At 39.7% G+C, this 13,931-nt stretch overlaps 2 protein-coding genes across 4 annotated transcripts in view; one reads left to right on the top strand and one right to left on the bottom strand.

The window, feature by feature from the left end:
- The window catches only part of LOC132828874 (PDZ domain-containing protein GIPC3-like), a 205,547-nt gene that overhangs the window by 153,964 nt on the left and 37,652 nt on the right, over nt 1–13,931 (bottom strand). The window lies entirely within an intron of this gene.
- The window catches only part of LOC132828873 (inactive tyrosine-protein kinase PEAK1-like), a 39,774-nt gene that overhangs the window by 16,161 nt on the left and 9,682 nt on the right, over nt 1–13,931 (top strand). The window contains exon 2 of the mRNA XM_060846050.1: nt 4,758–5,449. Within this exon, the coding sequence (XP_060702033.1) occupies nt 4,817–5,449 (633 nt within the window). The 5' untranslated portion in view covers nt 4,758–4,816. The remainder of the gene's footprint in view (nt 1–4,757; nt 5,450–13,931) is intronic.

The following is a 13,931-nucleotide window of genomic DNA, read 5'->3' as shown; positions in this document are numbered from 1 at the left end:
TATAGTCTTAGACTCATTCAGCAGGAAAAAGACCCTTCAGTGCAACTCATCTACAACTACCAGACATCCCAATCTGGCCTAATCCCATTTGCCAGCATTTAGCCCATTTCCCTCTCAACCCTTCCTATTCATATACACTTGATTTCACTGAACGGATATTTCTCCAGTTTTGATTATCACCAGGCACAGGTTTCTGAGGCAGGGAAAAGATATTGCAAGCCTTTCAACTTCCGACTTTAAAAGTCAGTTTTCTTCCCCCTTGTCTGCCCCAAACCAAATGTCTGAAAATCAGTTCTTTTATTAATCCAGTGTCTGGTTTCTTTGCTCTTCCAAGCTAGATAACCTGCAGGCAGCTTTCATCCCTATATATATAAAACTTACAGAAAAGTATAAATCAAACAAGAGATACAAATTTGAGTGACTGGTGAAAGTAATTTTGATTATATTAATTTTAATTTAGACAGTTTTATTTATTGGTTGTTTTGAAAAGCTTGCCTCAACCTGGTCAGGTGGTCACACTGGTGGCTAAGTCATTGTTTTTTCTTCTTTTTAAACTGATTTTAGCAACAAAGGGTCCCAGCCAGTGAAAATCAAGTAATGAAAGTTGAGAGTCCTTTTTTTAACACTGCTATAGAAAGCAGAGGAAATAGGAGCAGGGGTTGTCATTCAGCCTTTGCAAAAGAATTATATGTTAAAAGATTAAGCATCAATGCAAAACAAATACATAAATAGTCAATGAACAAAAGTGGATGTCATAAACATCATTAATATGTTGAGATTTTGATTGTAAATTTAATATTCCTGAATTAAGACAATGTCAGGGCAGCATTCTACTCAGGGAAAAATATGTTCGGGGTCTACTTAAGGTCACCAACCCTTACTGTCCCAATGATTGACTTGTTGTTTAAAGACACCAGTAACAGGCAACTGACAAACAGGTCTACTATTTTCAAGTAGTAAGACCCTTTTTTATATGTAAAGGGGGACATATATAGAACTTGACTGGCATTTGGGGAGAGAGTTGATCAAAGCCAGTATTGTGTACTCGCTGGTCAGTTATAGAGTCATAGAGATGTGCAGCACGGAAACAGACCCTTCGGTCCAACCCATCCATGCCGAACAGACATCCCAATCCAATTTAGTTCCACCTGCCAGCACCTGGTCCATATCCCTCCAAACCCTTCCCCTTCATATACCCATCCAAATGTCTTTTAAGTGTTGCAATTGTACTAATTTACTTTGTTGGCTGTTCAGGGATTTCCCTGTTCCAACTTCCCTAATAATGATTGGAACCTCCTTAATGCCAATAGTTTGGATGGAGCAGATTTTTTCAGGTGTGTCCAGGAAGGACTCCTGACTCAATACATAGATAGGCCAACTAGAGAGGAGACCATATTGGATTTGGTGCTTGGCAACAAACGACATCAGGTGTTGGACCGCTCAGTGGAAGAGCCTTTTGGTGATATTGATTGCAACTCTCTGATCTTTACTATAGTTATGGAGAGGGATAGGACCAGACAGAATGGGAAAGTATTTAATTGGAGGAGCGGAAATTACAAACTGTTAGGTAGGAACTGTAGAGTATAAATTGGGAACCAGATATTCTAATGGACATGCATGACAAAATGTGAAGGTTGTTTAGGGAGCACTTGCTACAAATTCTGGATAGGTTTGTCCCAATGAAGCAATGAAGGGATAGTAGGGTGAAGGGACCTTGAATGATAAGAGATGTGGAACATCTAATCAAGAGGAAGAAGGAAGCTTACTTAGGGTTGAGGAAGCAAGGATCAGACAGGGCTCTAGACAGTTAAAAGGTAGCCAGGAAGGAACTGAAGAATGGACTTAGGAGAGCTAGAAAGGGGTATGAAAAAGCCCTGGCGGGTAGGATTGAGGGAAACCCCAAGCCATTCTATACTTATATGAGGAACAAGAGGATGACCGGAGTGAGGGTAGGTCCAATCAGGGATAGTTGAGGGAACTTGTACCTGGAGTCTGAGATGGTAGAGAATGTCCTTAATGAATACTATACTTCAGTATTTACTACTGATAGAGACTTTGCCGTTTGTGAGGACAGCATGAAACAGACTAATATGCTCAAACAAATTATGTTGAGGAGGATGTGCTGGAAGTTTTTGAAAGACATGAGCATAGATAAGTCCCCTGGGTCAGACTGGATATACCCAAGATTTTACAAGAAGTGAGAGAAGAGATTGCTGCACCCTTATTGATGATCTTTGCATCCTCACTGTACACTGGAGTAGTATCAAATGATTGGAGAGTGGCAAATGTTAATCCCTCATTCAGGAAAGGGAATAGGGATAACCCTTGGAATTACAGAACAGTCAGTCTTACGTTTGTGGTGGGCAAATTATTGGAGAGGATTCTGAGAAACAAGCTTTAGAGACAATAGAGGAAAAGAAACTCAGTTTGAAACATTTTTCTAGGGCCAGAAATGTATACGTAAAATCCACAAAATATATTGTGGAATACTGCTTCCCCACATCCACATCCATGTCCTATTTTCTGTTGATTGGGACAATCAATTACTACCCAGTCTTAATCAAGAAATCTGCATTTGGACGCAGTATGGCAGCCTGCAGGTTGTCAATTAGACACATTGGGAAAAGGTCACTATCTAAAATCTTTCAGCCATTGTATACTGAGGAAATGAAAACCCTTAGACTTAATGATTGATGTAGAATGCATTGAAAATATCAAGAGTATTAAAATGCATCGAGACACCAAAGTTTGGAACATGGATATCAATTTTTCACTTACATTTCTATTGTAGAGTCATTACATATTATCAAAAAGCAAATTATTGAATAATATGTAGCAGGGAATTGAAAATAGAATGACCAGATGTAAACTAGCTTGGAATACCTCCACAGAGGTTGGCATCATGTCATCAAGTCACATTTCACATGTGCGTAGTACTTGACACTGGCTTCCTCAGAGCCACTTCTCGGAGTGAACAGAATCTCTGATACTTCTGTTTGTATCTGTCGACTGGACTCCCTGATTGTGACTGTTAACCTGGTCCAATGAGGGAACCCATATTCTATGATGTCCACCTGGATGACCTTGTTACAAACACTGTACAGTTATTGACATCTTACCAGAAACTAATCCATAAACTAATTTCTTTAAATATCATAATAAAATCATATTTTTTTAAAGAAAAAGTGCAGTAAAGATTACTCCTTTAAGTAAGATGCTACAAAACTTGGAATCAAAGTAATAATGTTTATAGTATTTTACTAGATTATGAAAATATGTAGAACAGTAATAAATTTTAAACTCTGAATTGCATACAGCATTATGTGGGGAAAACAATTTTGTCATTTTTAAAAAATATATTGTACCAAAACCTGTGAACTAAATGTGTCCAAATTGCATTGTATAAATGTTATATTAAATAATGATGGATACATTAGGATTCCTGACCCAATTGATTGCTCTAACATTCCAGATTCTAGTTGTCACATTTAGTCTCAAAACTACATTGCTATAGAGAAAATGAACTCGTCTGTCATTCCTATCTGCATCAAGCACAATGGGAAGAACCTTATAACAACTTGGGCTATTGTGAGAAATGTGGCATACTGCCACGAGAAATCTGCAAGGCCGACTCAACATCGGAAGCAACTCATTACATCTTTTAACTAAGTCTGGGCTGGTGTCATGACCTCCTCTACTGATCCTGGGGAGGAACGGATGGTTTGGACGTGACGTTCTGCAATTGCACAACCCCAGCAGAGCTCCACGTACGTGACCATAAATTAGGGTGCCCATTTACCCATCTCAAATACATCTGAGATAAATATCAGGAACCCTTCAAGTCAGCTCTTAACTATCAGTACTTGACCGGCTGCACAGTGGACTGTTCAAGATGGCACCAGCATCAGGGATGCCAGTTAATTCCAAAATATCTGGGAATGGCTAAAATTGGGGACATCATAGGTGTGGGGTAAGTTGTTAAGGAGGTGAGTTTGGGAAGATAAAGGGAAGATCTCTCTAGGCCTCATGGTGATAAATCCTGGAAGAAACCTTCTTCCTTTGACAGAAATGTCACTGTCACCCAAAACAAGTTGTTGTTTTGTATGTAACACTGCAGTGTATGTAACAGTTACTTTTCATTTCCATTCTACCAAAAGTTTGCTTAAGTTCACCGCTATGTGAGTGAGATCCTTGCTCAAAAACAACAGCATCAACTGTGTTGCATGTACTCGGTCATAATCACCAAGACAAGTGATTTCATCAGGAAGTTGGGACTGTTTACCTTGGAGAAGAAATATATGACACATTTGGTAGAGATATTCAAATTCTTGGAGGATCTGAAGTAGATCAAAAAAGATGTTCACATAGGTGGAAGGACAAAGAAGGATAGAGAGTACAAACTTGAGGCAACTTGCAAGAGAAGCAATGGCCCATGAGTAAATGTGTTTTCAAGCAGTGAGTGGTTCGGATCTGGAATGCACTAGTTGAGAATGTGGTGGAGGCCAGTTCCATAAAATGTTTTCAAGAGAGTATGGATTATTATCCACAAAAGGAGAATGGGCAGGACTAATGGGGAGGAAGTGGGAAGTGGCAGAAGATAAACTGAGTTTGCAGTGAGCTGGCTGAAATACAATGAGCTAAATGTCCTCCTCTTTGCTTAGTATTTTAGTGATTTTGTGAAATCTCTATGAAAATAAACAGATTGACAATAGGATCTCTGTTCTTGTGAAATAATAGATTTTCTATTTGCTTTGTAGCAGAAGTCCAATCCAGTACAACAACTACAAAGACTCTCCAAAGTGTGAATGAAGTATTAATGGCCTCCCAAGGAAAGTTGGTTGATGAGACATCTCCTGTCAATTCAAAGCCACCACCTCTTCCAAAGAAGAAACTCAACAGGACCAATTCAGCTCCTGGTGGAAGTCAGGTTGGTTTAACAAGAAGTCTTCCAGGCTCTCCTGGCTTTCAAATAAGTAACCCACTGTATGGTATCTATGAAAGCAAAACCAGTTTCAGTACCCCTAGCAGTCCAATGAACACTGATGAAAAATTAAATCTTTCCATTCATGCCAGTAGTAGAAGGGCAGGAATGATGAAATCCAGGAGTCTGGATGGAGCTACCAGCTACTACCATGGCAGCAATCTTCAGGCAGATATAGAGAAGTTGAGCTTTTGCAACTCAGATCTGGAATTACAGAAGTGGTATAACTTTGAAAATCAGGCGGACATTTTCAAAACTTTTGCCAGTCGGTGTGTGATGTTACTGAAGTGCATTTGTGCAAAATACAACTCTTTCTTCACGGATGACAAGAAGACGAAGATAAAATTTACTGAGAAGGACTGGCAAGACCTTAAGCTGCCATGTGACAAACCCTGCTGCGACTCCAAGGAGGCCGTTTACTACAGGCTCCAGTGCACACTCCAGCCAGAGAATGAGTTTGCTTTAAAGGTAACTTTTTTTTTGTAGTAGAATACATAAGAAAGGAGCAATAACTTGCACTTAAAGCACAGTTTCACAAAGTTCCAAAACACATCACAGCCTTGGAATTACCTTAAAGCATAGCCAATATTGGAGAAAAGGAAAAATGGGACAGCCAACAAGTAAACTCCAAAGTTCCAGAAGCTGTTGAGAGATGTTAACTGTGGGACAAAGCTTGGGTCAGACATCAGTGGTTGAATTTTACCGCTTTTTAAAAATTAGATTAGATTCCCTACAGTGTAAAAACAGGCCCTTCACCCCAACAAGTCCACACCAACCCTCTGAAGAGTAACCCACTCAGACCTGTTTTCCCTCCAACTAATGCACCTAACACTACGGGCAATTTAGCATGACCTGCACATCTTTGGATTGTGGGAGGAAACCGGAGCACCCAGAGGAAATCCACATAGAGATGGGGAGAATGCACAAACTCCACACAGGCAGTCACCCAAGGCTGCAATCAAACCCAGGTCCCTGGTGCTGTGAGGCAGCAGTGCTAACCACTGAGCCACCGTGCCACTTTAGTGAGATGTCAGGGGCAAATGAAAACTGAGTGGTCCACTGAGTGCCCCCATAATCCCATCAAGCATCAGATGGGAAATTAATGGCTCTCCAGTGGGAAAGGGGTAAATTAGTGGAGCAAAGAAGGGCTCCACTCCTAATTGGCACTGTTGGCTACAATGTCATGTGGCAAAGAGGTAACGCTAGGAACAGGAGGATGGTCACAGCTACAATTCTAAATGTCCAATGCTCTCAGAATCAGTCTTAATAAAAAAAATACAGATGCTGATAGCAAAATGTGATGCTGCATTCAACCATAATTCCACAGAAGACCTTTGCTTCTGTCCTTTTGACGCCTCTTCATATCTGCCATCAAACTCTTCCAAAACTTTCCAAATGCTTGACAAATTTGGATGATATTTTCAGTGAAAAACTGCAGACCACTGAGTTGTTAATAAGTTGTTAATTAGTAATTTTAAAATGGCAGGTGAATTGTTGATTTTTTTTCTGTCTGTTAGTGTCCTGTAGTCTAGGAGACTGGGGAATGATGACATTGTACTGCTGACCTAATATTGCTACATCCTATTTTATATTCACATGGGGTGCCACTCCCACCCACCAAGTCCAGGCCTAGGAAATATTTCTTGCTCCATGTAAAATTGTACACCGAGATCTTTTACATCAACCTGAAAAAGGAAGATGAGACCATTTCATCTAAATGAATGCCATTTTTGAAAGGAGCCAAAGAGCCCCTGTAAAAATGGCATTAACCATATTTCACACAATTTCTACTGCAGTTGAAATGTGGTACAGTCTGGAAAGAACAAATATTGTAAATTGAAACTGACGTATGTAACTTTGAAACTTCAAGTCAATAAGGGAAGATTACTTTGATAAAAAGTACTAACACGAAACAAGTTGCGAGCAAGTGGAATTCACTTAAAGGATGACATAGACACAGGTTAAAGAAACTTGCACCTACCATGGATTTGTGAAGTTGAAGAAAACACAATCAATAAACAAAATAATCCTGCAGTTCTCAGTAAGAATGGAGGATTAAATGTGTCTTAGAATAGTGATCATTATTGAAGGATACTCTGATGGGGTTAAGAAAGAGAGACGGGTAGAGTCTGAATCGCTCATCTCTGTGTGGGAAAGTCACTGAAAATAACATGAAATAATGGAAAGGCCTTTAAAAAGTTATTGAAACGTAGTGCTTACAGAGGAAAAGAAGAACTAGAAAGTTAGTACTTGTCTCTTTGCTGACCCTATGTAACGTCCCGAGATATTGACCAAGACCTATTACTAAAAGTAAAAGTCACAATCACCACTTTCAAATTACCTAGTCAAAAATCACACAACACCAGGTTATAGTCCAACAGGTTTAATTGGAAGCACACTTGGAAGCACACTAGCTTTCAGAGAGACACTCCATCAGGTGGTTGATGAAGGAGCAGCGCTCCGAAAACTAGTGTGCTTCCAATTAAACCTGTTGGACTATTACCTGGTGTTGTGTGATTTTTAACTTTGTACACCCCAGTCCAACACCGGCATCTCCAAAATCATGACTTCAAATTACCTTACAGGTTTTTCTTCTGTGTTAGAATCAATCTCCTAAAACCCTGGTTAGGTTTGCACTGCATTTTATGTAACTACTTCAAGTACTTGACATATAACCTCACAGCACACTCCAAAACTAGTTAGATCAGTGTAACTTTTTCTGATTCTTTTGATGTCTTAACTTTCTTCAAAGTGGAAGAAAATGTAATTATGATTTGGTTACGATACGCACATAGAGGATTTACTGAGTTGCATTTTTTTTTAGCTGCAGAGAATTAGATCAAATTCCTATCTATCACAATCTGTACTGATACTCACTTATTCATGACCATAAAGATCATAATTAGAAATGGATAAAGGCTGCCTTCCCTAATTCGAAGAATTCTACCCTCCTAACCAAGCCGAAAAATAATACTGAACAAAAAAGCAAAACACTATGCAGAGTGGAAAGCTTGAAAGGACATTGGCCAGAAAGTTACCTCAGGAATGCCAAGCACATTTTGTTTGAAACTTTATGTAATTTCTGTGTGGTGTTTCCTTGGTTACTCCATGTACATGCTGTTGACTGAAAAGCATTTTATTTTTGTGTACTGACTCTGGTGCCAGTGACCTCTTTCACAACCTTTAGTCAACTGTCACTGTCATTCATTTGGTTCGATGACAAACAGTGACCCAAATTCTGCTGGGTGCAGCTGTCAGTGACATTATTTGGGCTTACTCCCAGGACAGGTGCATATCAAGTCATAGTCCCGTGACCTATTACACTCAGCCTTCATCTCTGGAAGTTAGCCAAAATGAACTTAAAACATATTGATGGGTATTTGCATATTTAAAACACCAACTGTAACGTAGTTACTACCCAACAAACACTAAATTGCTTTTGTTTCATTGGAAGTATTGAGGGAATAAAGTCATCACTAGAGCAGCTCTGATAATTTTTACATTTATATTATATTTGCATTATATTGATGAGGTTAAAATCTGCAATGGTCTACAGGAATCAGTGCTGGGTCCACTTTTGTTTGTCATTTATGTGAACTATTTTAGATGACAATAAAGGAGGCATGGTTAGCAAGTTTGTGACAACACCAAAATTGGTGGTATAGTGGACAATGACGAATGTTATCTAAGTTTACAAAGAGTTCTTGATCAATTGTGTCAATGAACTGAGGAGAGGCAGATGGAGTTTAATTTGGATAAATGCAAGGTATTGCATTTTGTAAAGCAAACAAAGGCAAGACTTATACATTAAAAACTGGGCCTTGGCAGTGTTGTAGACCATAGACATCCAGGAGTTCAGGTACATAATTCTTTGAAGTTTACATCACATGTAGACAGGGTGTTTAAGAATGCACTTTGCACATTTGCCTTCATTGCTCAGGCCTTTGAGAATAGGAGTTGGGAAGTCATGTTGACGTTGTACAAGACATTGTTGAGGTCTGTTCTGGAGTACTATGTCCAGGCCTGCTCGCCTTGTTATAGGAAGGATATTATTCAGCTACAGAGGGTTCAGAAATAATTTACCAGGATGTTGCCAGGAATGGAAGGTTTGAGTTATAGGGAGAGGCTGGATAGGCTGAGACATTTTTTGATGGAGCGTAGGAGATTGAGAGATGACCTTGTAGAGATTATAAAATCATGAGGGGTATAGCTGAGGTGAATGGCAGTTCTCTTTTTCATAGGGTGAGATTTCAAGACTGGGTGGCGTATTTTTAAGGCGGGAGGAGAAAGATTTGAAAAAGACATAAAGGGCAACTTTTTTACAGAGTAATTTGTGGGTGGAATGAACTGCCAGAGGAAATGGCCGATATGGGTACAGTTACAATGTTTAAAAGACATTTAGATAAGTAGATTAGATTAGATTAGACTTACAGTGTGGAAACAGGCCCTTCGGCCCAACAAGTCCACACCGACCCGCCGAAGCGCAACCCACCCATACCCCTACATTTACCCCTTACCTAACACTACGGGCAATTTAGCTTGGCCAATTCACCTGACCCGCACATCTTTGGACTGTGGGAGGAAACCGGAGCACCCGGAGGAAACCCACGCAGACACGGGGAGAACGTGCAAACTCCACACAGTCAGTCACCTGAGTCGGGAATTGAACCCGGGTCTACAGGCGCTGTGAGGCAGCAGTGCTAACCACTGTGCCACCGTGCCGCCCACTAAGTACATGGATAAGAAATGTTTGGAGGGAAACAGGCACAGGCAGGTGGGACTAATTTAGTTTGGGATTAACAACGGCATGGTTTGGTTGGACCGAAGGGTCTGTTTTTGTTCTGTCTGACTCTATGTTTGTTTACGGGGATGAATCTATTGTATTGAAGCAGGCAATTGTATACAAAGTAGTCAGTTAGCTTAGCCACAAATTCCCCAGTATATCTTTTACAAACTCTAATCAGCATTAGCTGCAAATGATCACGCATTTACTTAGCTACATGAAAATCAGAGGCCCAGAACCCTGTGAAATTTCTACACTCTCCTATTCATCCCATGTGGTATGAGGAAATAGTCCTGAAAGAGTTCATGTTTGATTTCAGTGAGTTCCATTCAATCAGATGATATTATACTGTCTTTGGGTGGAGAATTAATTGGTGTCTGGCACAATCTCTTGGTGTGCCTCTTAGTTAGAATAGTTCATATATCAAAGTTAATGTAACCTGGATTTAGTAAATATGATGTAATGAACTACATCTTGTTGTGAAGGATAATTGCCACTTGTGCTGAGACTTAGTCATGGTCCATGCTCCAGCACAGACTACCGAACAGCCTCTTAGACTTTCACAGGAAAGAGGATTGGTTACACAGGAATCAAAATGTAACATGGTGCCAGCGCTCAGGCATTATATTATTTTATAACAGTGTATATTTCAAATTTGCATAGCTGCCCCATTTATTCCTTCAGTTCATTTAGGTTCAAAGCTCTGCAATTTTCTCACTGTCATAGGAGATCCAAGCTAGTTCGTGAAACAGAAACCAAGGCATCTTTCTTTGCAGATAAAGTTTATCGATTAACCAGTCTTACAGCTACTTCCACACACTATGTTCCTCTTTTATATGTGTTGTGTCAATTTACCCTAACTTACCCCAATTTTCTGCTTAACTGTTTGCTATTTTCACATATTCCCCTCTTCTCTTTAAGTAAAAGAATTTGGAGACATATAGATAATCCTTGAAATATATCAATGAAAATTGAACACAATATTTTAAATCAACATTCTATCTTCTTATACAGCCAATCAGGAACAGTTTTTTCATACGATATAATTCAAACAAACTCCCCATATTCCCCTTTTAATCTTTGAACAAAAAGCACATTTAATTGCAAAGCAAAACAAATAAAAGTGGATCTCTTTTTGAATTATTACAATTTCTCATACTATCAGTCATCTCTGAAACAATTTATTGGAACAAGCACCTTTCTTTGTGTAACAGTCTGACAACTTGTGACTTCAACAACCTGATTTGGTTTAGAAATCTCTTTTCTAATATTTCCTTTTTGCTAGTGAGGTCAATCCTCTATCTTTTCACAAAGACATTCTTTGTCAAATGTACATTGTCCCAAAGAGAATGGTTGTCCATTTAACATTCTATGGGAACATTTTTATTCTCAGATTGCTGAATGTTTATTTTGATCCAGAATACTGCATGAATACTCACCTGTATTATTTACAAGTGCTACTCGTGACAAACTTTTGACAGCTACAGTATTTTTAACAAACCATTCTTTTTCGTAGCTTTCCAGGCTAACAGACATTCATTATTCTTTCCTATCAAGAGTATATTTAAATCTGCTGACGACTGTATGTGTATTTTTCTGAATTTATTTTTAAAAATGTTTTATTTGCTGTCAAGCCTTTCTCAATATTTGCATGTTCTATCAAAGTCCTCAATTCCAACATGTCATATTTGACATAGTCTATTCTGAGTACACAATCAGTTTAACTGTTCAGTCAAACTTCTTAATTGGTCTGTTTCTTCCTAGGTTGCAAAATTATCTTTTTTTATGAAATCCTGCTCTATCAGAGTGTGGTTAACACTTTCCAACTAATGATCCAAAGTCACTCCTGCCTTATATTGCCTCATGCCCAACCTGATATATTTAAAATCCCCCAATGCCTGACTTGCGATCTTACATTTCCTTTTTCATTATTATTTTCATAACACCACCCCTCCCATTACCCCCGAGAGAAAAGCATTGATGTGAATCTTTAAGGTGCCTGCTATTTTCTCTGTAGTATTTGTATAACATTGACGAGTCTACTTCTAACTAAACACAACCTACTTTCAGCAAGACGGACCTAACGTTTTAGCTTTCCTGCATCATTCAACCAATAAATATTTAATTTCCAGAGCTTTTCTATTTCACTTACTTCTTGAGTTAGTTTCAAATACCTTTCTTGTGAAGTTTTCACTGTGCAAAAATGTATCTTTTATATCAATTTAAATTAATATACATTTCCAGATAACATTGTTTAAAAAGTGTAGAAAATCTACAAGATCACTTATCCTGCAGTAAGCAATTAAAATCTTAGTCACTAATGTTCTCTGTAAAAGCCCAAGTCACTAGTTTATACTATACATCCCATCTTGGAGTAGTTGTGGTGGATTAGGAAACAACCATAACATATCTGCACAGGAAAGGTGAGGGAGAGAGGAAACTAGGAATTATAGATCTTTTAGCCTGACATTAGAGTCATAGAGTCATAGAGATGTACAGCATGGAAACAGGCCCTTTGGTCCAACCCGTCCATGCCGACCAGATATCCCAACCCAGTCTAGTCCCACCTGCCAGCACTGGTCCATATCCCTCCAAACCCTTCCTATTCATATACCCATCCAAATGCCTCTAAAATGTTGCAATTGTACCAGCCTCCACCACATCCTCTGGCAGCTCATTCCATACACGTACCACCCTCTGCGTGAAAAAGTTGCCCCTTAGGTCTCTTTTATATCTTTCCCCTCTCACTCTAAACCTATGCCCTCTAGTTCTGGACTCCCCAACCCCAGGGAAAAGACTTTGTCTATTTATCCTATCCATGCCACTCATAATTTTGTAAACTTCTATAAGGTCACCCCTCAGCCTCCAACGCTCCAGGGAAAACAGCCCCAGCCTGTTCAGCCTTTCCCTACAGTTCAGATCCTCCAACCCTGGCAATATCCTTGTAAATCTTTTCAGAAACCTTTCAAGTTTCACAACATCTTTCTGCTAGGAAGGAGACCAGAATTGCATGCAATATTCCAACAGTGGCCTAACCAATGTCCTGTACAGCTGCAACATGACCTCCCAACTCCTGTACTCAATACAATAAAAGAAAGCATACCAAACGCCTTCTTCACTATCCTATGTACCTGCAATTCCACTTTCAAGGAGCTATGAATCTGCACTCCAAGGTCTCTTAGTTCAGCAACACTCCCTAGGACCTTACCATTAAGTGTATAAGTCCTGCTAAGATTTGCTTTCCCAAAATGCAGCACCTCGCATTTATCTAAACTAAACTCCACCTGCCACTTCTCAGCCCATTGGCCCATTTGGCCCATTTGGCCCAGATCCTGTTGTAATCTGTGGTAACCCTCTTCCACTACACTTCCAATTTTGGTGTCATCTGCAAACTTACTAACTGTACCTCTTATGCTCGCATCCAAATCATTTATGTAATGACAAAAAGTAGAGGACCCAGCACTGATCCTTGTGGCACTCCACTGGTCACAGGCCTCCAGTCTGAAAAACAACCCTCCACCATCACCCTCTATCTCCTACCTTTGAGCCAGTTCTGTATCCAAATGGCTAGTTCTCCCCGTATTCCGTGAGATCTAACCTTGCTAATCAGTCTCCCATGGAGAACCCCATCAAACGCCTTACTTCAGTCCATATAGATCACATCTATTGCTCTGCCCTCATCAATCTTCTTTGTTACTTCTTCAAAAAACTCAATCAAGTTTGTGAGACATGATTTCCCACACACAAAGCCATGTTGACTATCCCGAATCAGTCCTTGCCTTTCCAAATACATGTACATCCTGTCCCTCAGGATTCCCTTCAACAACTTGCCCACCACTGAGGTCAGGCTCACTGGGCTATAGTTCCCTGGCTTGTCTTTACTGCCCTTCTTAAATAGTGGCATCACATTTGCCAACCTCCAGTTTTCCAGTACCTCACCTGTGACTATCGATGATACAAATATCTCAGCAAGAGTCCCAGCAATCACTCCCTAGCTTCCCACAGCGTTCTCGGGTACAGCTGATCAGGTCCAGGGGATTTATCCACTTTAACCGTTTCAAGACATCCTGCACTTCCTCCTCTGTAATCTGGACATTTTGTAAGATGTCACCATCTATTTCCCTACAGTCTATATCTTCCATTTACTTTTCCACAGTAAATACAGAT

The sequence above is a fragment of the Hemiscyllium ocellatum genome, chromosome 28, assembly GCF_020745735.1.
Source record: "Hemiscyllium ocellatum isolate sHemOce1 chromosome 28, sHemOce1.pat.X.cur, whole genome shotgun sequence".
NCBI lineage: Eukaryota > Metazoa > Chordata > Chondrichthyes > Orectolobiformes > Hemiscylliidae > Hemiscyllium > Hemiscyllium ocellatum.
This window is presented reverse-complemented; position numbering and strand designations above follow the sequence as displayed.